The sequence below is a fragment of the Glycine max genome, chromosome 10 (genome assembly GCF_000004515.6).
Source record: "Glycine max cultivar Williams 82 chromosome 10, Glycine_max_v4.0, whole genome shotgun sequence".
Lineage (NCBI taxonomy): Eukaryota > Viridiplantae > Streptophyta > Magnoliopsida > Fabales > Fabaceae > Glycine > Glycine max.
In genome coordinates this window covers 6,656,133-6,684,096 of record NC_038246.2, presented here as the reverse complement: position 1 = coordinate 6,684,096, position 27,964 = coordinate 6,656,133, and the positions used below count along the sequence as shown (strand labels likewise).

Genomic DNA, 27,964 nt, shown 5'->3' with positions numbered 1-27,964 from the left:
TGGGTTGATATGTTTCTTTTAAGAAAACATGCCTAATGTTAGCATTAATAGATAATTTTTAATTGTGAATGTAATTGCGTCAACTATATGGATTTTTTTGGATTGATTTGTTTGATTCCTTATGAATATTATTTTTCTAATTAATATATAATAGATTATTTGCAAATTATCATTTAAAATATATTTTTTAAAAATCTAAGTATCAAATGTATCTATTTTAATAATTTAATAATTTGTTTATTTTATATATATTAAATTAATTTTATATAACAATGAAATATATAAAAGCACAATGGCTCGATTCTAATTATTAAGCGTTATCGTGTACCTGGTTTAGGGTTCGAACCTCAGAAACCTCGCATCTCCAAAAATTTTAAATTCATAGAAGAAAATGGGAGACGCAGAAGAGGAGAACGCTTGCATAGCTGAAGTATTTGATTTCAAGGAGAAGAAGAAAAAGAACAAGAAGAAGACGGCGAAGAAGAGAGTAACATTTGCTGAGAACGAAGCAAATTCTCCAACGGTAGTAAACAATGATGGCAATGAAGATAGTGCTGCTGCTGCCAGCGGCGTTAGGATTTCTCTGTTCGATTTCTCGGTCGAGAATTTCTTCCGAGACATGGACACCATTGCCAGACTCTGCGGGAAAGAAAACGGTGCTGCTTTGGACCAGAGCGAGGTTCAGAGATTGTCTTCCTCAGTCACTTTCTTAAGGTACAAACAAACCAAATAGTTTGATGCGTTATGCATAGAATTTTTAATTAATAGGTGCCATATATGTGTGTGTGTGTGTGTGTGTCAGAGAAGTCTATAGTGTTATTCGGTTTTCAGCTATGCTTATTTTCCTGCCTTAGTTTTGCTCTGTTGGATTATTGACTTATTAGTTATGCTTTAGGTCAGTGTTATCAATGGCGGAATGCTGAAATTCCACCTTATAAACACTCCATTGCACCCCATGGCTCATGGCGTGCCTTCCTTCACAATTTTGCCTATGGTGGTTGGCAACAAATCCACCACGCCATTCTACCATTGCGGGGCCATAACCGCTATTTAACAACACCGCTTTAGATTTATTTTATATTATTTGCATGTGCAATGCAAATTATTTATACATATATCCATTATCTTCTGCATAATAAAACCAACTTTGAAATGGTTTTTCTGAGAACTATATCTATTAAGAGTTTAATAGATAAAAGTTTTTTACATGGTCAACCAATCAGAAATCATTCTTAGTATGACTTTTTAAAGTAGTTATTATAAAATTCAACAAATTTATCATATATGATGTTTTGTGATTGGATGATAGTGTAAAAAAACCTTTGCACTGTCAGTGTAAGAACCATTTCAAAGAACAACATTAGTAGTTACCAAAATCCAAAACCCTTGGATTTAAAAACTGCCCAATATGCTAGTTTTTAGAAGTTTCCAAATAAACACTTAATTCTCTTATTTTTCTTGACGTTAAATGTGCAGAGAATGGAGAGATTTTAAATATCCCTCAAGAAGCATTAAGTTTGCTTATGGACTTGAGAGCTCTGATTGTTCTGAGGGGAGAAATATCAGTGCCATAAATTTGCCTCCATTTTCATCTGCCTCTGTTCCTGAGGTACAAGTTGTTCAATATTGTATACTTCTTTTTTTGTTTCCTGGCAACATAAATTTCCTCATAACAGTTACCTTTTCAGTATTACTGACTAGACTCACACATTATCATTGTATATGTTTATCCTAGCATGATAAGCAGAAGGAGCAACATGGGGAGGTTATATCTCAGGAATGCAGGTATGGCTAAGATATAGCTTTTTGTGTTGTTTTATTCATTGACCAATGCTATGGAGTTATAGTGCATGTTTGTATTAATCATATAACAATTATCTTTGAACTTGCTGATAAATTAAAGCATTTTATCACTACTAATTGTTTAACTTGGCTAAACACTTCAAGTTTTGTTGGAGCAGAGACTTTGTGATGAATGTTGGAGGCTCTGTATGGGCATTAGATTGGTGTCCTCAGATACATGAAAAGCCTGATTGTTCAGTTAAATGTGAGGTACTTGGTTAACTGCCTTCCTTTAACACATGTATCAAGCCTTTTTTTTTTTTTGCACAGCACATGTATCAAGCCTTATTGTAGATTTTATTTTTGCTGCTGTGATGGGGAAGTCTTTAATGCTTGAATGCAATCCAAATGGTTAATTTTGTTTGTCTGATGATTCCTATGCTTCACATGTTAAGGGCGATTGCCTATTTGAAGTAGTGTGCTGACAAAATAGCAAGTTTAGAGGGTGCTATTTATTGGCAGTGGATAATGATGTTGGAAGATTATTGATTCTGTGCAATTCTATTTTTCCATATGATTGATCCTCTAGCAATTTCTATCACATTCATAAGAGGTGGAGGTTTTTAATTTTGTACATTTAATGACCTTCTATATGATATTTGTTTAGTTTATTGCTGTCGCTGCTCATCCACCTGGCTCTTCTTATCACAAGATGGGTGCCCCACTTACTGGTAGAGGTGTCGTACAAATATGGTGTCTTCTAAATGTCAAGGAACACAATGACAAATTGTCAAAAATTAAGAGACCTAAAGGAAGACCTAGAAAAAATCCAACAGTGGTAGATGAAATGAACTGTGATAAGAAAGATGGAGACATAAATGACAAATCAACACAAATAAAGAAGCCTAGAGGAAGACCTAGAAAAAATCCAACGGTGTTAGCAGTGGATGATATGAATTGTGATAAAAAAGATGCAGGCACAAATGACATATCAACACAAATAAAGAAGCCTAGAGGAAGACCTAGAAAGAATCCAACAGTGTCAGCAGTGGATGATATGAATTGTGAGATCCAGTACATGCCAGCTCTTGCTGTTCAATTTCCAGAAAATTCTACTGAGTTTCCTACTCCAGATGGGAATCATGATAACAATGAAGAAATACTTCCTAAAAAAGATGGAGGCACAAATGACAAATCAACACAAATAAAGAATCCTAGAGGAAGAACAAGAAAAAATTCCACAACAATAACAGTGGATGATGTGAATTGTGAGACCCAGAACAAGTCAGCTTGTTATGTTCAAGTTGCACAAAATTCTACTGAGTTTCTTGCTTCAGATGGGAATCTTGAAAACAATGAAGAAATACTTATTACATACAAAAGAAAAAGAAAAGCTAAAGAAAATAAAGAGAGAAATGAAGAATCAGCACTAATAAAGAGGCCTAGAAGAAGACCCAAATCAAATTCAAAAGAAGTAACAGCAGATGATCCAAATTGTGAGGATCATTCTATGCCTCTTGATGTTCAAGTCCCTGAAGATTCAGCTGAATTTCTTTCTCCAGACGTGAATCATGACAATTGCAATGAAAAATCAGCCCTAATGAAGACGCTTAGAGGAAGACCATCAAATTCAAAAGGAGTATCAACAGGTGATCCAAATTGTGAGAATGAAATCATGCCTCTTGATGTTCAAGTCCCAGAAGATTCAGCTGAATTTCTTTCTTCAAATGTGGCTCGTGTCAATTGCAATGAATATGCTTTGCCACAATGTTCTGTTACAAAGCAAAGGCATACCAAGGAAGCTGTTTCTGCCTGCAATACTATTTCAACAACTCTTAAAAGCAGTGGATTGAAAATTAATCATACGGAGATGGAGGGGAGATATAGCCAAGATAGAAGTCAGCCACTACAGTATGAGAATGAGGCAAATCATCAACCACATTGGAGCTTTGAATTGGAAGCTCCACCAGCTACTTGTTCTATTCCAGAAGATGTAACATTGCCAAGAGTAGTTTCATGCCTAGCTCATAATGGAAAAGTGGCATGGGATGTGAAATGGCGACCTACTAACATTTCTGATTCTTTTTGCAAACACCGAATGGGCCATCTTGCTGTCTTGTTGGGCAATGGATCTTTGGAAGTGTAAGATGTCTTGAGCCTCATTCTCCTTTTGCTGTTGTTGTTCTTCACGATTTATGATTTCTTTTCCTTTTTGTTGACCGTGTTTATATGTTGTTACTGCTATCACCTTTATTAGATTTAAAGTATTTGAAATTTGGATATTTTAAACAAATACATTTCTAATTATTATAAGTATAATAATGTGTGAGAGAATACCATTTCCCCTTTAGTCTAGTTGTTTAGGATATCTTTTTCTTCGGATTGTGCTATCTGTTGTAAGACAGTTATAACTCACAACTTGCACGCTTTAAGCTAGTGTACTATACATGTATGTAAACAGAAGCTAGTTGGTTGGGTATTTTCAATCTTTAGAAATACAAAATATTCTGTTAAATTCTCAAAACTCAACATGGTATTATAGCGACTTCATGAAAACTTGAAGGAGACATAATGGACAAAGGATAACTACTGAAACAGAGAATTAGGATTGAAAGTAGCTATAGTTTGAATGAAATGTGGTGCAAACTATGGTGTTTAAGAAGAAAGTATTTCCAAGGCAAATATTTATCATACAGTCAGCCTTAAAGTTTATATTATAGTTAGTGTGGCTGGTTATTTATCACGTGGTGTATTTTGTTTGTTATTCCGGTATCTATATTGTATGTTAAGTCACATAGTTTGTTCTAAAAGCTGAAGTAAAATTGTGTCAGAAAATAAATGGTTGTAATGTTAGTACTCTTTTTTATTTGTCTCATTCAGTTTATTTTTTATTATTATTTATGCAAGTGCTAGCATTTAACAACAAATCTCTAAAGGAAAAAGGGTGAAAAACATTTCTGGTTGTTAGTTATAACAGTGTTTTACTGTGTAATGTTGTGTATGACCACACAACCTTTATTTATAATGGATAAATAGGATCAACATTGATTACATAAGATCAATCTAATCTAAGTGATAATGAACAAATCCCTAATTGCTCTGTAATCATAATTAATAGAATAATATGTAATCCTAACACTCCCCCTCAAGCTCGAGCATATATATCATATGAATCGAGCTTGTTACAAACGTGTTCAACCCGATAGAAACTAAAGGCAGTTTAAGTTGTGTGGTTGCGCTGGATAACATGGCTCAGTGGCAGCCAATGAAAGCCCGTAGTGACGATGGAGATCGGTATGATGCTTGCCGGACATGCATCACACGTCTTGTGCGTGAACTTCACACACTGGGGCCCTGTGCGAGGTCGTGTTCAACGATGTTTTGAGTTTTCTGCGCATGTGGACGGCATTGCGGTCTTCGGTGATGGGAGACAGTGGTTGAAGGTGAGCTCTGGTGAAAAGGTGTTGGGAAGTCTGTCACACAAGGGTAGAGCAACTGCTTGATAATATTCATCATGAAGAGGGGTTGCACGAAAAAGGAAAACAAAGGGTAACTGCCAAATCAACACTGGATGGCCCCAAACTTTAGGGATAGCGTTGGAATGCAGGAGCGACAACACCGGTGGAAGCGCAGTCGAAATGGCGGCCGAACGTGCCGGAACAGTGGAGCACAAAAATGGTGTTTGGCACGCAATAGATGTGCATGTGAGAGTGTTGGAGCTCTTATTAGGTCACAATCACCGCCATTGTGTAGATCGGTAGAGGGTGATGTTGGTGGTTGGTTCACCGGCTGGGAAGGTGCCAGAAAATGCTTCCAAAAAGGGGAAAGGTTTGTCGGAGAGCAGAAGCAGGTCATCGGAATAAGTATGACGACTGTAAAGGTCCACCGGGGACAGTAGGTCCCTGGTGGGGGATGCTTTTCGTTATTCCTCTGTCAAGAATAACCTAAGCTCTGATACCATATAACAATGTTTTACTGTGTAATGTTGTGTGTTGTGTATGATCACACAACCTTTATTTATAATGAGTAAATAGGATCAATTTTGATTGCATAGAATCAATCTAATATGAGTGATAATGAACAAATCCCTTATTGCTCTCTAATCATAATTAACAGAATAATATGTAATCTTAACATTAGTCATAATTTGCTGTGGCACGAAAATCTGTTTGAAAAAAGGGTGTTGTAGTCTAATTTTTCCTATGGGGAAGAAAATGAGGAGAAATTTAGGTTACTTCATAATTTATGATACTGAAAATTTATGTTTATCACTATTTAACTTCATTATTTCCTGTGTTTCTTCTAATTTTATCATAAATTTCAATAGTGGCTATGCAAGTTTGAAGATAATCCATGGAATTGTCATTCAATGTTTCTATGAAATTATTTATAGTAAAGATGCGGCTAATAAATTGATAATCTTGTTCCTTCAGAATGACAACTTGATTGCTTATTCACTGAAAATTGCAGGTGGTTTTGAGGAACATTGTGACTTGGATGACTTTTGTTTTTGTTTGCACTTGTAAATTGCAGGTGGGAGGTTCCTCTTCCTCATGTATTGAGAGCAATTTATATGCATAAAGAGGGCACTGATCCACGTTTTATAAAGTTGGAGCCTGTATTTAAATGCTCAATGTTGAAGCGTGGTGGCTTACAAAGGTACGCTTCCTCCTTCATTCTCTCTAGGGTGAATGCTAAACCCATTTACTTATTTAAATAAATAATGAAGAAATTCAATTACTGGAGAGAAATTCATGAACAGATTTAATTTAACCTCATTGCTGTTTGTTTGATAATTAGATTAGATAAAAACAAATTTGAAGTAAGCATTATATAAAAAGTAAATATATACTCATTATTCATTGTGGAGAATGCTTAAAGCTGGAATCACTAGAAAAAAAGGTTTCCTTGTTAGAATCGTGCTATCCACTGGTTAAATTCATGCAACTGCAGTCTGCAGAATGTTATTGAATTTACATGATGCTTTTTAATTTATGCTTTTGAGTATCCTGGCTATGTGGTTTAATTTACTCTCTCATTTTATCTCTCAGCATTCCACTGACAGTGGAGTGGTCGGTTACACCCCCTCATGACTATTTACTAGCTGGCTGCCATGATGGAACGGTATAATTCCCTAAATGTTTAATTTTCTGTAGTTTGTCTTCTCTAAATTGAGGTTTACCTTGCTTTAATAATTAGGAAATATATTTGTTTCTTTAAGTTTCATTATGGAAAAGAGAAAACATTCAATTTTTTCCATAATATTTTTCTCTAATAATTGTATATTTATAACTTATAATGTTTATAAGTAACATTTTCTATTAAAATATCAGCATATAGTCATCTGAAACCTTTTTTTCACAATATATATCACTTCTAATGCAATTTGCTTTATATTTATTTAGGTTGCTTTGTGGAAATTTTGTACAAGTTCTTCATCCAAATGTGATGGTAATATTTTTGTTACTTGATGTGCATCTCATGTTTACTATTTCATTGTTAGGGAGGGTAGCTATATTGAAAAAAGAAAAATTATACTGCTGTTTATTGACTAAATTTGTAATATGCAGATACAAAACCTGTGCTTATTTTTGGTGGGGATACAGTTCCTATTAGAACCGTTGCCTGGGCTCCATTTGAAGGGTTAGTAAAATTGAACCTTCTCAGCCATGGCATATCTGTTGTTTGCATTGAATATATTGCTGTTACAATATATCTTTAAGAAACACAAAATTCTGTGCAGATTATAAAGAAATCTTCTAAATGTTTAGGATTTTTGCTTCTCTGTATTCCCTCATTGTTAAATAATGGATTCTCCAGCTACAACCATATATAATTATGTCAGACACTACAATGAGAATGAGGCAAATCATCAGCCACTACCTTTGAGAAACACAAAATTCCACGCAGATTGTAAAGAAATATTCTATAAATGTTGAGGATTCTATAGTCCTGCATTGTTAAGTAATGGATACTCCAGCTACAACCATATCTAATTAATTAACTCGGATAATTTTTTAAACTAATTTTTTTATTGTGTGTACTTGTGTGGTTGCTTTTGAAATCATTGTGGAGATTGATTTATTCCTTTTTTCTTTTTTATTATGCCCCAAGGATATCAATTCCCATTCATGTAATGTAGCCGGTTTCTTCCTTCTTAATCAAACTCTTTCCTATTATAAAGTTAAATAAATAGCATCATTTGTGTCTGGACATGGTTTGCAAGTCAATTGTTTTTTGTTTATGGTGTACACATGCACCCTTGTTTTTTCCATGAAGATTGCTTCAATATCAAGGCATTAGCTTATTACACATGCAAATATCATGCATCTCTATTTACATCATTTGCCCATCCTTTCACCCTCATATGTTGAATGCAATGTGAGATTTTGCTATAATATTCCAGGGATCCAGAGAGTTCTAATATAATAGTAACCGCTGGACATGAAGGCCTTAAGTTTTGGGACCTACGGTGAGTCTTTTATTTCCCCCTAATTTTTTTTTGTTACTTTGTTATCTTATTTCTTTTTAGTTTATTTTAAACATCAATCTTTAATTATTATTTTTCATTCTATCTTATTCTTAAACTAATGTACCCCAGTTCTAGTTTCTATCTTATTCTCAATTAGAATAAATTTTGTATACTACTTAAATGGATTTGTTTTGAATGACGTTGCAATTGTATTATAACTATTATGCAATGCTACAAAACTTGGCTCAGACATGCAAAATGGTGACCCAATCTTTTGAATGGCTTGAGCAGCATGTAGATTTGTCACGTAACCAAACCAATACAAATTGTGAGTTGGCTGGTTTTGAACTAACTCTCATGTGGCCCTGATAATGGAATCTGGAAGTATCTCAATCTGAACTAAAATTCTTGTTTGTTTCTGCTTCTCACTGACAATCTCTTGGTAAACTCCAGCCATATTTGGCACTTAGAGCTCCAGCAAATAACCAATTTGGGGGGTGGATCTGGAATATCGATATGCTATACGAATATCACTGGATCTAGGTCTGAATTATAATTCTTGATGGTTTCTGCTTCTCACTGACAATCTCTTGGTAAATTCCAGCCAATTTTGGCATCCCCTTAGAGCTCCAGCTCATAACCAATTTGGTGGGTGGATCTGGAATATTGATATGCTATGCTAATATCTCTGGATCTAGGTCTGGCTTTTCAATCATATGGAGACAGCCAAAACACCAGAACACCCAACCCAACAACATTTATTAAAAAATCAGAGTTATATAGGATGTACTTCAGTCATATTGAGTTTATTTTTATTATCGAGTCATGGTTTACATAAAATCTAAGTTTATGCATTTTTAGTGGGGAAAATTTATACAATTTGAAATTAATAAAGAATTAATTATTAACTATTTTCAAACTATCACATCATTTAATTAATTATTAATATTTTCAAACTTTATAATAAACTGTCAATATATTACATGATAATATAGAAGTGACACTTGAGACTTGAGAGGCAAAACATCTGTCTCAGACTCACATCTTAAGCAAAGGATAATGATACTTGGTTTAGCACTTTACTGAACTAGTTATTGCCTTTCCATTCACTATAAAGCTAAAGCAATTACAACCTAGAAGCTAATAACCAGCATTATTACAATTTTTGCTCTAGTTTTACAAGCCTAGCTCAATTCAACTAATAACATAAGAACCTTATTATTCTGGTAATGAGACTGGCAAGATCTAGTGTGTGAATGGGCAAAACAAGTCTGGGCTTGACCAGAATGAGTGAGGCAGTGAGCAACTTGATCTGGAGAAATTTTGGCTGGAAAAGTAGTGGGAAAGCACTGCATAATATGTGATGAATCTCCCGAAACTATATGACAACAAAACAGAGAAACACCAAAGAACTTCTATATATTGGAAACTCCAGCGGAATATGTTAGGAAGTCCCACATCGCCTGCCTCGGTTCTTGGGGTGCAACTTATATATTTGTTAAGCAACTTTACTTAGTGCCAATTGGTTTTAAGTTGAAATCTAACAGAATAGTGATTGGATCAGGTCACAGAAGATTACTGCACTAATACCATGTGAAAATTGTACGGTTTTGTTGGAAGTGAAGGTAAAGATACAAAGGAGGCTCTCAATAATATTCTTAGTGTATGCTATTAGTTTTTTTGCTGTCCGAAATCACAAACCATGATCAACCACAAATCCACGAATTTGAATGATCACGGACAATATGTGTGTTACCACTGTCTTTAAGAACTTGTTTGTGTGATGGGCAAGTTCCTGGGATATAAGTATAACAGGCTCTTCCCAACAATGGTTGGGGCAATAGAACTAGTAAGTTTTATAGTGAGAATAATTCAGGAATTCACATAGGAAAAAGGAGAAAGAAAAAATGTGGGAGAGGATACATAGAAAACCATTTGAATATTTATGATGAAGAAGATAGAGTTTCTACAACTAATCGAGACGAAGTCAAATAAAATATCTAGTTTTTATGATAAACACTAAATTAATTTAAAAGGTTTTTCTATATTTAATTAAATAGAAATGTTAACCTTTTTTAGAGCTACTAGTGAGCATGGTAGTCAAAATCACGATGTTACCTCTTAAGGTTGTTTGATGTTATGATTTCTCTGGCCTGAATGATCCTGATCTGCTGCTGATGTGTTTTTGTGTGATTGGTAAGATCAAATGATCTTCCTCATGAAATTGTTTAATTGAGTGATCTTTCCGAGCATGCAGAAATCTTTTTTTTTTCTAAAGAGGAAAATCAACCCATTTTTGTGACCCGTTTGATCAAAACACAGATCATTTCATATTTGTTCATTTTTGGCTGGCCTCTTCGTCGATTTTCTGCTCTTCTGCACCTGACAGGCCGTCTAGTTTTGACTCCTTTGGGTTTGTTTGCTTCTAGGTTTGTGAGGGTTGGACCCAACTGATCTCTGTTCTTCTTTCTCTGTATGGGCTTGTTAGCTTCTGGTCATTTTTTGGCTTCTGTTTGGGACATTGGTTCAAGTCTGTTTTATTTATTTATTTATTTTTTTGGGGTGGGATCAAGGATCACTGTTTCTTGACTCTTTTGATCTCTGTTTTGGGTTCAACTTCACTGATATTTATTTTGAGTTTTATGTGGTGTGTAAAACTTGTGTCTTTTTTATATTTGAAATTAAGTTGGGGCTTGTTTTATGCATTCTCTGTAAGTTTACTTAATTTAGTAGGGATTTTAAGATTATGTCTTAATTATGTTATTTTTTATGCACATACACACAATTTACTTTTGTCACCCCATTCTTGATCTTAGGTTGGATCTCAATTTTGATAACCTTGTAATGAGAAAAGGCTTTTGATCGATGTTGGTTGTATGTTTTAGAGCAGTACTACTATTAAATAGGACTAGTAAAAGTATCCTTACATGTGGTTATGATGCATGTTTAGTATAACATTACTATTGCTTTCCTTTAATTCATAATAGCTTCATTATGAATTAATATGATAGTGATTATATTGTTTTCCTTTGTTGTTGAACACGATGGAAAAACCTTTTTCCTACATAAAACACCTTTTTTGGGGGGTTTAACCAGTGAGTGACCAAAATTGCTTTTATTTGAAAACAATTTATTTTAATATGCTGCAGAAGAGGTCCTAGAGGAGTAATAGGTATTTGGAGTTCTCATCAGTCTTATTCGCAGAAAGCCATTAATTCGCTATATCATATAGCAGAAGTCACATATCGGTTGAAATATATGATATACATCAATTATTTATGTATAAAAAATTAAGTTGTATGCAAATAAAAATAAAATACTTAAAAATTGGCATAATAATATAAAGTTCAATTGGCTCGAGACTCGCTAGACATGACAAGAGGATGCAGGACGCATGCCAAAACCACAACGATGATAGTGATTGCAATAGCGGACAGAGTTGCAATCATGGATCCAAGAAGTGATCATTAGCCTATTACAATATGCGGATGATACAATATTTTTTGGGGAGGCGACAATGGAAAACACTAAGGCAATCAAATCAATCTTGAGGACCTTTGAACTTGCATCAGGCCTTAAAATTAACTTTGCAAAAAGTAGTTTTGGATCAATTGGTATGCCGGAACCGTGGAAGCGAAGTGCAGCTGATTTCTTGAATTGTAGCCTGCTGTCCATCCCTTTTGTTTACTTGGGGATCCCCATTGGGGACAATCCGAGAAGATGTCAGTTGTGGGATCCTATCCTTCAAAAGTGTGAGAGAAAACTAGCGAAGTGGAAGCTGAGGCACATATCGTTTGGGGGGAGAGTTACACTCATACAGTCAGTTCTAACTTCTATTCCCATATATTTTCTTTCTTTTTTCAGGATTTCTAGAAGGGTGGTGGAAAGACTGGAGGGTATTCAGCGCAGATTCCTATGGGGCGGTGGACCTGAACAAAACAAAATTGCTTGGGTCAAATGGGAGACTATATGTCTTCCAAAAGAGAAAGGGGGGTTGGGAATCAAGGACATCAACAGTTTCAACCTTGCATTGCTTGGTAAATGGAAGTGGAGCTTGTTTCAAAATCATAGTGATCTTTGGGCTAGAGTGCTGGAGTCGAAGTATGGAGGATGGAGGAGTTTAAATAGAGCATCACCGGATTCCAACGACTCTATATGATGGAGGGATTTGAGATTGGCTCTCCACCATCCACAACAAGAGATGGCTTTTCACAGCGGAGTGGTGTGGAAGGTGGGGTGCGGTGATCGAATTAAGTTTTGGGAGGATAGGTGGATCGATGGTGAGTCAACATTATTAGCCAAGTACCCGAGGCTATATCTCAACTCATGCCAGCAGAATCAACTCATTCAGCAAATGGGAGATCATAAAGACACAGGATGGGAATGGGATCTCAAATGGAGGAGACGCTTGTTTGACAGCGAGGTATCTATGGCTGACACTTTCCTAAATGAGGTGGGATGCATCCGAATCCAACCTCATAGTAGGGATGATTGGGTCTGGAAACTAGACCCAAGTGGTCAATACTCGGCAAAAAGCGCTTATTATGCATTGAGGGGAAACATCATAGAGGGGGATGAGGCTGCAGATTTTGAAGAATTATGGAAGCTAAGGATCCCATCTAAAGCTGCAGTTTTTGTTTGGAGATTAATTTGGGATAGATTGTCGACTAAGGTAAATCTGCGGAGGAGGCATGTGGAAATTAATGACTTACAATGTCCATTCTGCAGGAGATTGGAAGAGGATGCAGCACATTTATTCTTCCACTGCAGCAAGATTACACCTCTTTGGTGGGAAGCTTTGTCTTGGGTGAACATCCTCACTGTGTTCCCGCAGCACCCAAGGCAGCACTTCTCCCAACATATGGCTGATAGGGTGGAAGGAATTCGGGGCAATAGATGGAGGTCTTGGTGGGTGGCTTTTACTTGGACTGTGTGGCAGCTGAGGAATAAAATCATATTTTCAAATGGCACTTACAATGGCAACAAACTGATGGAGGATGCTATATTCTTACTTTGGTCTTGGCTCAGAAATTTTGAGAAAGATTTCGTAGTCCCCTACAATCATTGGTCATCTAACCTTAGAGATGCTTTTGTTATTAGTTGAGGATAGAAATCATAGTTAGTGGTAGCTATACTATCTGATTTCCAGTTTGGTTCCCATCGAGACTGCTGTGTAGTCTGGTCTTTGGAACCATTCCACTGAATTTTATTGTAATCATGGTACCCCTGGTACTTGGATTCATTTCACACATATATATATATATATATACTTATCTTTGCTGACCAAAAAAAAATGGATCCAAGAAATTTCCGCTATGCAATAGCCTTATAGAGGCTATTTAGCAACACTGGTTTTCATTGACTGTAGAACCTAGCTAAATTACTTGGGACACTTCCCTACTTTCTGCCCTGTAGTAAAGTTGCTTTTTACACTTTATAGTAAGCAAATATTGTTCTCTCCAAGAACCTTGAACAGATGAAATTGTGACTTGTGAATACAAAGATAGATGATACATCTGTCGTATGAGCATCCTCAAGAATTTGATCTCAATTCATTTGCATTCATAGTGTGAGCAATGGGGCACTGCATCATTAGTCAACCATAGAGGCAACACTTTTTTTTTGTATTGTCTGTATGTTCGTGTGTAATTAGCTTTGCTGTTTCCATCATTATAGAGGACAAATATTTGTTTCTTATCAATTATCATGTCAAGGTGTATGATTACTTGTTTATAGGCAACAGAGGAATTAGGTTTAGCCTTTGAGTCTGTTAAACTTGTTTACAATGGTTTGCTTTATGCATGGCAATTTGTTTGTAGTAATCCATTTCGTCCTTTGAGGAGCCTCAATCCTATGCCAAGAATCATATATAGTCTGGATTGGCTGTCAAACCCAAGGTAATACATTAATTTAATTTTTAGCTGGATCAAATGCTGTCTAAATTTTCAATGTGATTAACTCAGAATTATTTTGTTTATACTTTTCTAGCTGCATCATTATGTCCTTTGAGGATGGAACAATGAGAACCATTAGCTTGGTGAAGGCTGCAAATGACCTTCCTGTCACTGGAGAAATATACAGTGGGAAAAAGCAACCTGGGTTGCACGGTTCTGCATATTCATCTTTTGCCATTTGGAGCGTTCAAGTTTCACGTTTAACAGGTGCGTTTTTTCGGTATGCATTACTTTAGATATTATGATTATATAATCTTATTGCTAGAAACATTTTACCTTAGGCATTGAAAAACTTATGTACTATTAATGTTACCCTATAAAGTAATTGTTGGGTTTTCTAGGCAAAACAACCATCTTTTCATGACAAATTTGTTACTGTTTGTTTTCTCAATATCATAATGTGACACCTAAACAATTGATTATTATTACTATTTACTAAATGACGGGTTTACTTTTATTATGTTAGGCATGGTTGCTTATTGTGGTGTAGATGGTGCTGTCATTCGTTTTCAGGTAATTCTAATATTTTGTTGCAGATATCACTTGCAACTACCTGCACTGCTTTTTTTGAGCCAATAGACAAGAGCGTGCAATCCCCACTCTTCATGATGAAGTTGATTTTTAATTTTCAACACAAGGACATATGGGGTGACACACAGTTAATTTCTTAGTACAAGGAAAAATGGCTTTGGCATATGTGCCTCCACCTAGTAACTTCAGCATTTAAGAGAATTGATCTTTCACACACTCAGCCCATTATTCACATAAAATTAGTAACTAATCTTACCTCAATGGCTAAGCACTTGTTTTGCAAAAGCTTTGCCGCATGGGTACCCTTATTTATGAAACTAATGACCCAATTTTATTGGCATGTATATTGGATATATTGGACTAGAGGCTGTCTTAAATCAATTCACCAAAAAATAGAGGCCTAGTTATATATCTTTTGTTTGAGATTAGTAGTACAAGACCTATTATACAGTTTTAGATGATATGAACCCATGATGATGTTTTCTAATCCAGAAAACCTAAATGTGTGATGTAGGTGAAAGGTTCAATATAAATTTTAGAGTAATTTATACTTTTCCCATGCAGTTTTCTCAAAGTTCCCTCCTATAGTTATTTTCATTTTGTGTGTCAAACTGTTACTAAATAGAAAGTGCTGCGGGTATAGCACAAGAGGGTTTGGTGATATAGAAATAAAGATATAAGGGGTTGGCACTTGGCATGAACAGTAAGGGGGGACACGGTGATGGATGAAACAAAATAAGTGATCATGTGGGGCAATATCAGACACGGTGATGGAGCCTTTTAAAGAAATAACCTGCTTGTCTTGTGACAGTTATTGATGACTGATGTACAACCTTCATCTTAAAACTAAGACCTAGGTTTTTGCCTTAGTTAAGGAACAAGGATCTGAGAGAGGACTTCAGTTTATTATCTATTATGGAAAAAGTACAGTGTTGACATTATATCTCAAATTTGTAAATAAACTTTTTCGAAATTGTAACTTCAACCTTAATTAATGCCTTTTACATATGAATTTTCTCCGACCCCCTCGCCCAAATAAAAGCAATTCTGATCTTTGTTTGATATCCTCAGCTCACTACTAAATCAGTGGAGACTGATCATTCACGCAATCGATCCCGACGCTTCCTCTGTGGGTCAGTAACTGAGGAGGATTCAACTCTCATTATCAACACTCCTTTGTCAGATGCTCCTTTCCAGTGGAAGAAGCCACCTGAAAAGGGTCGGTGTGCTGAGTCTTTCCGAGACCTATTAGCCAAGTCAAATCCATTCAGAAGTGCTAGTAATCAAATGGCAGAAACTTCAAATCCTGATTCTCAGACTTTAGGTCAGCCTTGCAAACCATCATATGATACCGATATGACTGATTAGTTGCCATATTTTCTGTGAGAATTCTTATTAACTCTTCAATTTTTTGCAGCCATTGGTGCTGGTGAGGATGTTGGTTTGGAATCTGGGTCCGAGGAAGCTTTATGTTCTGTGAAGCAGCCCAAAAGACCAAAACTAAATAGTGGCAGAAAGAAAAAACCAGAAGGCCTAGCTCTGGTTTGTGGAGATGATGATGCGCCACCAATTACTCCCGAGGCTGATAATGAAAAGTCAGATTTTGGGAATATACCTGAAACCTTCCCTCCCAAAGTAGCCGCATTGCACAGAGTGAGATGGAACATGAACAAAGGTAGTGAAAGATGGTTGTGCTTTGGAGGAGCTTGTGGACTTGTACGTTGTCAGGAGATTGTTTACTCTAATATTGATAAGAGATGGGCCTTGAAGAAATGACAGCATCTTATCCACTTAAATTAGGTGTCGTAAAGTGCTTCCTTAATGTGAATATCATCTTTAGATTTAGATTAAATGCCACTAGAAGAAATCATAGTAAAGAGTGACGAGTTAATATGTATCATCTTTTGTTCATTATTAAGTGCGGGAAAAGGACTTGGCTTTTTGTAGCAAGTTCACCCATTTGTGCAAAGCTCCTGATGTAAATTGTACTGTTTAATATTTAGGTTTTATTATTTAATTTAAGGTTTTAATTAGTTTTATTATTTGAGGTTATTTATTACTATTTGTTTCTTAGGTGTTTTTATTTTAAATTATTTTCCATCTTCAAATAGGCCTTAGTACAAGTTTGACATGTTAATTGTTTTTTAGTATATTTTTCTATATTCAAAGAGAACTTAACTGTTGAGTTAAGGGAACTTTACCTTCGAATAGTTCTTTAAGTTTATTCAATACTTTGTAGGATGACAGTTGAACTTAATGGATGATTGTAAAACTTATTTGTAATGCACAATGCTTTTTTTTAATTCGTAAAATGAGTTCGAGTTTAGGAGAATTACTTGGAAAAAAAGTGGGTAGTATAGTATACGTAATGCTTGTACAATGTGTTATGTCAAATAAGGAGTGTTTGTTTTAGGGTTTACTTTATATTAGGAATAATAAGGTGATTATTAATTGTTCTATCTATCAAATTTTTAATTTTTTTTAAAGAGTATTCTTATCAAACTGTCTTAAAAAAGTATTAAAATAAAGTATTTTTAAAAAAAAGTTAATTACATAAATTTTATAAACAAATTTATTAATAAATTCATGTTTAATAAACAAAATTTGTAAATAGTTGTTTATTCAAGTCTGGTCTTAAACCATCTCTAGGTAAAAAATTCCTAAGTTTAATTATTTGGGATTCTGATGTTATCTTTCATTTTTCAGTGCTTCATGCAAAGATCTTGGATCTATGTATATATAGGACCCTATTGATGATTAAGGGAGGCATTCAAGAGAGGAATGAAGAGTTAGAGAGGAATGAAGAGTTAAGAGAAAGAGCCATTCAATTGGGCTAAGAGGACTTAGGAATAGCTAAAAGGGAAACATACCTACCATAATTATTAAATATATTTTGTTTTTTATTTTTTATTATTAAATTTACTTAAATATTCCCACCCCTTAGCTCTCCTCCTCTTTTCCCTTTTACTTCCCAGTGACAAATCCATTTGGATTTGATGATGTAACTTGGAGTATGCCATCATCTATCACCACTTGCATATGCCAAGAAGTTAGGACAATTACATGAAACTAAAACATAACTGATAGTGTCACTGCCATTATCCATCACCAGCTGCACATGCCAAGAATCTAAAACAATTACGTTCCATGTAATAAAATATAACAAGTATTTTCAAGGTTTTGTAATTGAAGCATAACAGAAGAACATTACAGGAATAAGGGGAAAAAAAGTACATGGTAATCTTGGACGTGCAACCGTACCCTGGGCCGGATATGGAAAAAATGTACATGGTATTCTACGTAAGAATTGCAGCAAAGTTTAAAAGAAATAGAATTGTGTAATGAAACAAAACCAATCGTGTCAATTTCAATCACTTCACGTTTATTGTTCAAATGGTAAAACTGTACCAATAAGGATTCTTAAGTTTAAGTACATCATAGGCATCTCGTATATATTGAAGATGCTCTGATCATAGAAATAAAAGAAATTGACAACTTGTAGTTGTAAAATAATTAATTAACCAACGAAATTATAAAACAGCATAAGAAAATTCAATAAAAAAGAAAAATAGAACTTAATAATTATAAAAATGTTTATTTTTTAATTTTAGATTTTTCTTTTGAAGAAAATGGTGAAAAGTATAGTTATGGCTCCAAGGCAGGAGTGTGTGACAGGCTTAGGTAATTGTGTAATTGATACTTAGGTAATTGGTAATAGATACTTACTTGAAATTAGTAGATGAAAAATGCTTGGAACAAATTTTCTCATACACTCTTTTAACATATGTTTTTTTTTTTTAATTTAGTTGGTCCTAGATCATATTTAATTATTCTTTTTCTTGATTTTATAATTTTAATGAATTTTAATCCGTTAGAGAGAATATTTTTAAAAGAGTGTATTAAAGAGTGTTTTCCTACAACTTCTCATAGTAAATTAAAATACTTCATTTAAATTTATTCTTCTTTTAGAAGGTAAAGCGTGCTTTTATTTTGGTGGAAGGTAAAACGTGTGTTTATGCTGCTCAGGGACAGATGCATTTGAATTTTTTTAGATTAGAATAGTTATTGACCACCGAGAAAACCTATATTAATTGGTGAATATTATTTGAAAAACGCTATTTCCTCATTTTTTAAGATAACTTTTACAATTTTTTTTATAGAAATAACATTATTCATATACATTATTTTTAATTATGTAGTAATAATCTTAAATTCTTCAATTAATTTAAAAGGAACCAACTTTGCTTCTAGAATCACAATCCTCTGCTGTTTGATTTTGAAGTGAAGTAAATCTCAACATTTAAATGATTTTTTTTTCAATGATAAAATTATTTAAAAATTAAGTACAGGCTTAAAAAAAATTCAGCCATTAGATCATAGCTGCATTTGGTGCAGTTAAATTCCTAACGGTAGAGGATCCATTAATTTCACTGCACAGGACCTGTTCAAGTTCACATTAACATAATTTAATTTGTCTCTTTTAGTCTTGTTCAATTCATGCTAATTAAAGAAATGTTAACAAGATCCAAAATCCAAGCCACCAAATACTGAAAATTGAATCATATTTAAATGTTATTTTGCTCCTCAATAAAAAAAATCACATGCTCTTTACACATCCTCCTAATTCTCCTCAGTGTTGTAACACTAAAAGAAAAGAGAAAAAGTTACCTGTCAATCTTGTTCTCTAAACATTTATACCATCAATCATATATTATTTTTCTTCTACAGAAAGATATTGGTTGTAAGAATGATCAGTGCAATGAAGATGTTACAGAATTTGCCACTATTATTCCTCTTCTGTCTCTATTGTTCACCCACACAAGGATCAATTCAACATGAGAGAAAGGTAACACTTGTCCTTGGGCTATAATATATAATAACTTGTTACTATTCTCAGTGAAGAGGCTTCTTGCTACATATGTTTCAACTTGTATTGAATCTCTCATTTTGAATGATACAATATAAGTGTTTTGTCTTTAAAAAAAAAAAAAAAACTTCTTGCTACATGATTTACTATATAGTATTGTTAGTATATATATGTTTGAGTTGTCATTGATAGTTCTCAGAACGACTTTCCAAAAGAATTAGGAGAGTGTCTTTTGTGAAAACGTGTGTCATCAGACACAAGGAAGGACAACTCAAACATGTCAACGTATGCTTATTTTTATTCTTTGTTGTGTTATATATTCTGGAGAGCTTATATATGTAAAATGTAATATTGTTGAAAATTGATGAACAACATTATTGACACGAAATTTGTGATTGAAAAAACAAAAACAAAAAACAGCCTTACATTGTGTACATGGGAGAGCTACCAGTGGATAGAGCCTATGCTCCAGAAGACCATCACAACAACTTGCTTGCTACTGCAATTGGAGAGTAATAATCTAAAATCTCAACTAGAAATGTATTTCATTATCATTATAATCTTCTAAAAGTGAACTATATATTTGGTTTATTACAATTAATCAGCATAATTAATCTCTTAACGATCAATGGTTTTTCTTTTTGTTTTTTCCTCTCTACAGCTGGCAATTAGCTAGAGAATCCAAAATACATAGCTATGGAAAGAGCTTCAACGGATTCGTTGCACGACTTTTGCCATATGAAGCAGAGAAATTACTAGGTACACATAATACACATTGAATTATATAATTAAATTGTAATTCGTGTGTATATGTTAATTTGTAATTTAATTATAATTAAATATTTTTATATTATGACTGCATTATATAATTAAATTACATTGAATTATCATTAAATTACAATTTAATTATAATTAACACATGAAGCATAGAATTTACTAGGTATTTTAATTATAATTTAATTATAATAAAGAAAAATAATTTCTTTTAATTATCATATCTTAACGCATAAATACGAATTATAATTTAATTATAATGTAGTCACAATATAAAAATACTTTTATAATTAAATATTCTTATATTGTGACTGCATTATAATTAAATTATAATTCGTGTGTATGTGTTAAATTACTATTATGTTGCACTAAAAAAATTAAATGCAGTTTCTTAATGTATCTTTTGCAATGATTTTTAAGTTAGAATTGGAATTTCATTCAATCACTTAGGTAGTAAAAAATTGCTTTAAATTTCAATTCTAATAAGAAAACAATACCAAAAGTACTTGTATTTAAGTTTTTATTATTTTTGAAAATCAAATTAATTACTTTAAGACATAACTTTTCTTTGATACTTATCTATATATTCAGTATTCTGCATTAATGTTTAATTCTATATATGCAGAGGAGGACAATGTGTTATCTGTTTTTCCAAATACACAGAACAAATTACACACGACAAGGTCTTGGGATTTTCTAGGATTGCCCCTAAAACTTAACAGACACTCTAATGTGGAGAGTGATATCATCGTGGGTGTGTTAGACACAGGTATATAAAAAAGAAAATATTAATATTTTTTTAAGGAAAATTGGACATGTTTGTTTCATCTATTTAATTGAATGTTAATATCTATATTTTTTAACATCTAAACAGGAATTTCGCTTGATTGCCCCAGTTTCAACGATAAGGGGTTTGGGCCTCCCCCACCCTCTTGGAAGGGCAAATGTGTCACAGGAGCCAATTTCACAGGATGCAACAAGTATTCCTATCCATTCCACACACACACACACACACATATATATATATATATTCTTATTACCTTCACGGAAACAAAATGTGAACTTTCTGAGTTTTTTGACACATTAAAGATTGCATTTCCTCACGTACAAATTAGATGACAGAATCAAAAATAGATATAAATGTACATATATAAATGAATAAATTAGCTAGTAAATGAAATTTTGTACTCGAATTATAAAAAATACGTATGTAAAGTGTAATGTGTTGTAGTTAACACTATTACTACATTATTTTCTAAGTGTGTGGTCACAAACCATATTCATGGTATTTTTAAGCATCACTTTAACCTATATCTTGAGCTAGCCAAGATAGCTTCAACTATATATTCATGATAAAATTATTGATTTTTACTATAAAGATTTTTTTCGAACTGTTAGTATAAAAAAGATTATATTCTTAATCATTCAAAAATCATTGATATGATATTTTTATATGACATTTAAGATAATTAATATTAAGTTCAACAAAATTTTAATATATGACAAAATATAATTGAATAACAGTAAAAAAATCTTGTATATTGCCAATGTACATACTATTTTCTTTTAATAATAATTATTTTAGTAATTTATGGTGATGTCTAACTTTTTGGCCTTGTGAAACTTTGAGAGAGAAAAATTATTTGTTAATATTTTCATCCAATCGTAAAATGAAACCTTATGTTGTACACTAACTATCTTACAAGTCATATATCAATTTTTAATTACTATTTGATAGTGTAAACTCAAACTCAAACTTTTAGTTGATATATATTTACAATTTATGAGTAATTGATAGTTTTTAGATACATAGTCAATAAGCTCAAACTTCTATACCAAATAATGCTTGAAAATAAATTCAAATTTTAGCTTGTATTTAATTAGTAGTGTTAAAATGGAGTGAAAAGGAAAGAAAATTTTCAAAAATTAATATGAATCTCACACATCTAAACATTACTTTAATTTAAACAATTCATATTATTTTTATTTTATTTCATTTTGTTCCACTCTATTATTAATGTGAAAAATAAAATCATTATTTGTCGATGTTTGACCTAATTGCATGGCACCATGCACATACACATGAAGCAAGGTGATCGGAGCAAAATACTTCAACCTCCAAAACGCGCCGGAACAGAACCTCAGCCCGGCCGACGATGACGGCCACGGCACCCACACGTCCTCCACGGCGGCGGGCGTGGTGGTGAGGGGGGCGAGCCTGGACGGAATAGGCGTGGGCACGGCGCGAGGCGGGGTGTCGCGCGCTCGCATAGCGATGTACAAGGTTTGCTGGAGTGACGGGTGCAGCGACATGGATCTGCTGGCGGCGTTCGACGAGGCCATAGACGACGGCGTGAACGTGATCACGGTGTCGCTGGGAGGGACACCGAGGAAGTTCTTCAGCGACCCCACGGCCATTGGATCGTTCCATGCCATGAAGAGAGGGATTCTCACTTCTTGTTCCGCTGGTAACAATGGCCCTTCCACCATGACTGTGGAGAATGTCGCTCCTTGGATTTTGACTGTTGCTGCTTCCAACACTGATCGGCAATTCACCACCGCCGTTCACCTCGCCGACGGCAAGAAAGCTCGGGTATTCATCTTTAGCTCTCGAGATATATGATGGGTCAGATGATTAATAATAAATAAAAAAGATGAAATATCGTGTTCTTTTTTACTAACAAAAATTAACATTTTTCCAAAAAAATATACTTCTCTATTTTTTTTTTCTTTTTTTTCTCTCTTTAAAGTGTCCCTGAGTATAATTTTATTTTAATCTTTTAAAAGAATTAGATTAAATATATTTTTTAGTGCAAGTAAATAAGAATATAAGATATTATTTATTTTTAGTCAGATAAATTATTAAATAGTTTAGGCCATTACATATTTATGATATCAAATATACTCAGTTTTGTATATGAGAAAGAATTAATAATACTTAATTATATATAATTAGTCATAACCATGATGGTTTCCAAGCATCTAATTATATTTTATTTCTCCTGAAAAAAGTATGTATTTTTTCCTCTCATTTGTAGAAAGAATCAAAAAACGAGAGACAAAAAGGAAAAAAAATAATTAGAGACTAAAAATAAATATTTAATATATAAAGATTAAAAACATATTTAATTTATTTTTAAAAAAATAATCTTTACCATCATTTACTAATCATATGGCATACATTTAAATACGCCACATCAGTAACAATTCTTATATGACATGTGACGTAACATATTAACATGTTTAGATATGTATATAATGCCAAGAATAAAGGGTGATACAAACCATTTTTGAAGCTAAATATATGCTGCAAAAAAAAAAAAAAAACAACATTTTCATAGAAGAAAAATATGTTAAACCCTGGAAAATTAATAATTTGCGTGTATCTTACAAAATTAGAAATGACTTATTTTGTTGTATAATTTGGTTGGCAGGGAATGTCCATTAATACCTTTACCCCTGAGAAAAAAATGTACCCATTGATTAGTGGAGCCCTTGCTTCCAAAGTTAGCAGAGACGGCTATGGCAATGCCAGGTATAATAATAATTACTAACATTGTTATTCATACTGAACCCTCAAATTAAAATTAACAAAAAAAACAAAGTGCATTTCTCTAAGAATTGTGGTATCAACTTTTTGATACTAAAACTATATACTTATGATGATGCAGTGCATGTGATCATGGGAGTCTAAGCCAGGAGAAGGTAATGGGGAAGATAGTGTATTGCCTTGGCACGGGCAACATGGACTATATAATCAAAGAACTAAAAGGAGCAGGCACCATCGTTGGTGTTTCAGACCCAAATGACTACTCCACCATTCCTGTTATTCCTGGGGTCTATATTGATGCCAACACTGACGGCAAAGCAATCGATCTCTACATCAATTCCACCAAGTAAGCCATCTCTACATTAATTCCACCAAGTTTAACTATTTGAATCCTAAACCACTTGATTAAAGAACACATGTTGCTACCACTTGTGTTTGTTGGTGGTTAGACTATATACATAATCTCAAATAATTTAATAATTTCTCCGTACATGTCCAAATTGGATATGTCTGAATTCTTTCAAACCTATTAATCTCAAATTTTTTTATCGGCAAATGTTAGTTTAATAGTTTTGTTAGAAATGTCAATGGGATGGATTGAATCAGCAACCTCTCCCCCTCCCTTTTTCCTTCACTCTTTTCCGGCCACTAGACCAATCTTATATCTCCTCAATTAATCTCAAGTGACAAAACCTCTGCATGAATTTAATTGAATTCAGGAATGCTCAAGCTGTTATACAGAAGACCACAAGTACAAGAGGCCCTGCTCCATATGTTGCTTCCTTCTCATCTAGAGGTCCTCAATCCATCACAGTCAACATCCTAAAGGTGATAATCATTATTCAATATCAATCTTTATCTTGCTCCATTTTCCTTGTGAGCAATTAATACAGTGACTATAGGCACAACTAATTGAAAGCTCAAGATGCATTAAAATCTGAATAAAATGTATTTTAATCCCGCAAGATTCAGTCAAAATTGATTTAGTCCTTATATTTAAAAAAAAAAAAAAAAGTGATTTTGGCTTTTAATCCTGAAAATGTAGTGGACTTCATCTCTTATCAAATGCAAATAAATTAAAGTTAGGAACAAAATCTACCACATTTCAGAAATATGAGGACTAAAATTACCGTTTTTAAATAGTAGCATGTGCTAAAACCAATTTTGATCAGATATTGAGAGAACTAAAACATATTTTAACCTTATCCAATGTGATCATAAGCTTTTAACTAGTGGTGCCTATACAGATCTGATACTCATGGTAGAATTGGCATTGGTTTTGTGATTTCTGAATTTCAGGGTGTTTGTTCTATGTGCAGCCAGATTTGAGTGCTCCTGGAGTGGACATTCTAGCTGGATATTCCAAATTAGCAACACTAACAGGGGACCCTGCAGACAACCGTCGAAACGTTTTTAATATATTGTCAGGAACATCTATGGCATGCCCCCATGCTGCTTCTGCTGCTGCATATGTCAAATCCTTCCATCCTGATTGGAGTCCTGCTGCAATCAAATCTGCTCTCATGACCACTGGTGAGAAACCCTTAATAGATTAGAATGCTTATGTTCAATTTCAATCACTTGCAATACCAAAAGATTTTATATATTTTTGCCATGTTCTTGTTAGCAAGATTTCTGAAGATACCAGTTAAGACTTAAGCAGCATTTGACATAATTTATTAAGTATTTTAATTATCTATAATAAATATTAAATAGTTTTGTATTTTTTATATAACAAATGTTTTCTCCTTTAACCAAATATGAGACAAGGGTATTAGTAAACTTTCTCCATATAAACAATTAGCACCCACATGAACTGTTGTTGCATTTTATAAAATGGTCTCTGATTGTGATTTCTGTTGCAACATCAAGGTTTTTTTATCAAGTTACTGCAACCAAAATTGCAGTCATATTAGCTGTATTTGTTCGCAATTTCTCACAATAATCAAAGATCGCAACAAAACTGTTACTGCGATTGCAATTTAAAACTTGTTGCATGCCTGAGTAGTTCTGACCTTAATATGTGGTACCCTCAAGGCCTAAACCTAAACTTAAGATGTTAAAAAGAAAACAAGGGTTAGCATTATATAATTGAGCAATGAAGTTCTTGGTGAACAAGGCAATTCTTAACAGTTTCTAATCTATTATGGTCTCTATGATTCAGCCATTCCCATGAGAATCAAAGATGCCACAGCAGAACTAGGATCAGGGTCAGGACAGATCAACCCGGTGAGTGCATTGGATCCTGGCTTACTTTACAACAGTAGCATGGACTCCTACATTGCATTCCTATGCAAAGAAGGCTACAACAGCAGCAGCATTGGAATACTAATTGGCACCAAGGGACTCAACTGCTCCACCATTTCCCCTCCACAAGGCACTGATGGAATCAACTACCCTTCCATGCATACACAGATTATCCCTTCCAATGCCAGCATTTCCGCGATCTTTTATCGGAGTGTGACCAACGTAGGATCCGGAAACTCGACTTACAAGGCCAAAGTCAGAGCACCTAAGGGCCTTTCCATTGAGGTCATCCCAGACACATTGAATTTTGGTGGGGTGAACCAAGAGTTGTCCTTCAAGGTGGTGCTGAAGGGGCCTCCAATGCCTAAGGAGACAAAGATATTTTCAGCATCTCTTGAATGGAATGACTCTAAACACAATGTAAGAAGCCCCATTGTTGTCTATAAACCGACCTTTTGAACACATTACTAATGTGTTTGGATACCTCCAATAATCAATTTTGACCCCCGAAATCATATGATAGAAAATTGAGAATGTTGAAGCAACTATTTGTTTCTTTGTAGCTTAGTAATTGAGTCCATGAGTTTCAATGTTTCATTTTAGTTTTATGTATGTGCAAGTTGGTGAATGGTGATTTCCGTTATTTTTATGAAAAGATTTTTAGCTTCATTGAATAATGAATATCCATTCATTCAATGGGAATGGCCAGCATTAACTCGTGCATTAGTTAAAAAAAAAAATTTACCAATGACTCTGCCATATAAGTTGTAGGACCACCAAGAACTGCTTCAAGTCACTCAACGATTCATGTGGGGCTAAAACATATGTTGATATATAAATACTTGAGGCTAAACAAGACCAAGTAATGTAAGACTAAAATCTTTTAATATACTCTAAAAACAATCCCATCATCTCTATATTTGATCTTTTATGCTTACTTACTCCCTATTAGGGATTTTTTCCATTTGGCAATTTGGTAATAACCAAAGTTTTTGTTACTTCCCAAAGCATCCAACTCAGAATTCATGGTCTGCTATCAACAGTCAACACTAGTGTTTAATGGCTTGTGAATAGGTTTAGGCAGATAATTAATGAGAGAATAAAATGTCTGTGAGTAGGTTTAGGATGATCACGTGAAATGGGGTAAAAATCATTGGCTTTTGCTGAGGTAGAGAGACTGAAATTATGAAAAGGTTAGGATGATCAAATCAAATCAGCATGTGTAATGTGCTGTGCTAAAGGAGAAAGAAGATCAGTTGGTGGAGTGGAAGCTTGAGAATCTGTTGAAGAGAATGAAAATGAAAATTGAAACATTACATTCCTAGATAGGATTTATTCCCCAAAAGAGAATTTTTCTTGGAGTATGTATCGTATGATACCTTATTGGAAGCCAAGGAAAATGCATTTCCTATACCTAGGGATCTTGTTCTCAAGCCTAGAGGTTGGAAGTTTATCAAAAAAATAAAAGCCTAGAGGTTAATAATTTTTATAAGGGCTAAAATCATTTATTTTGGCTTTTTGGCCCCATATTGCAGGGAATTTTATTGATGAGACATAGTAAAAGACCAAAAGGTTTTGGGGGGAGTTTGGCCTGGAATAATAATAAAGTCGTTGCTACATGAGACTGCTGATTTTAATTTCTTCCTGCTATGGTGTCTCAACACAGCTAGTTTAGTTTGATATGTCTTTAGTGGAATAAAAATTGGGCATAGTGAATTAAAGGCCTATTGTCAGTCTTGAGTATTAGGCCATTTTTTGAAGCCGGGTTTCATTGAGATTTGAGAATG

The 27,964-nt window shown here is 34.0% G+C and overlaps 2 protein-coding genes across 3 annotated transcripts; both read left to right on the top strand.

Annotated features, from left to right (window-relative positions):
- Positions 1-294: 294 nt before the first annotated feature.
- On the top strand, positions 295-16,756 carry LOC100816953 (uncharacterized). Of its 2 annotated transcripts, XM_006588767.4 has the most exons (15): positions 295-714; positions 1,477-1,609; positions 1,736-1,785; positions 1,962-2,052; positions 2,450-3,924; positions 6,316-6,441; positions 6,834-6,906; positions 7,188-7,233; positions 7,353-7,425; positions 8,189-8,254; positions 14,074-14,151; positions 14,243-14,415; positions 14,675-14,721; positions 15,811-16,063; positions 16,157-16,756. In XM_006588767.4, exons 1-15 carry the CDS (start codon positions 392-394, stop codon positions 16,513-16,515), a joined length of 3,366 nt encoding a protein of 1,121 aa, XP_006588830.1. In that variant the 5' UTR covers positions 295-391; the 3' UTR covers positions 16,516-16,756. The 2 variants fall into 2 exon arrangements, with proteins under 2 accessions (XP_006588830.1, XP_040861608.1); XM_041005674.1 differs by lacking the exons at positions 295-714; positions 1,477-1,609 and having other exon boundaries at positions 1,765-1,785; positions 1,948-2,052.
- Positions 16,757-19,504: 2,748 nt separating this feature from the next.
- On the top strand, positions 19,505-26,845 carry LOC100816428 (subtilisin-like protease SBT4.15). Its single transcript, XM_003537003.4, has 11 exons — positions 19,505-19,585; positions 20,027-20,118; positions 20,268-20,365; positions 21,006-21,149; positions 21,255-21,360; positions 22,469-22,973; positions 23,815-23,915; positions 24,052-24,276; positions 24,650-24,758; positions 25,250-25,463; positions 26,095-26,845. Exons 1-11 carry the CDS (start codon positions 19,505-19,507, stop codon positions 26,634-26,636), a joined length of 2,217 nt encoding a protein of 738 aa, XP_003537051.4. The 3' UTR covers positions 26,637-26,845.
- Positions 26,846-27,964: the final 1,119 nt, after the last annotated feature.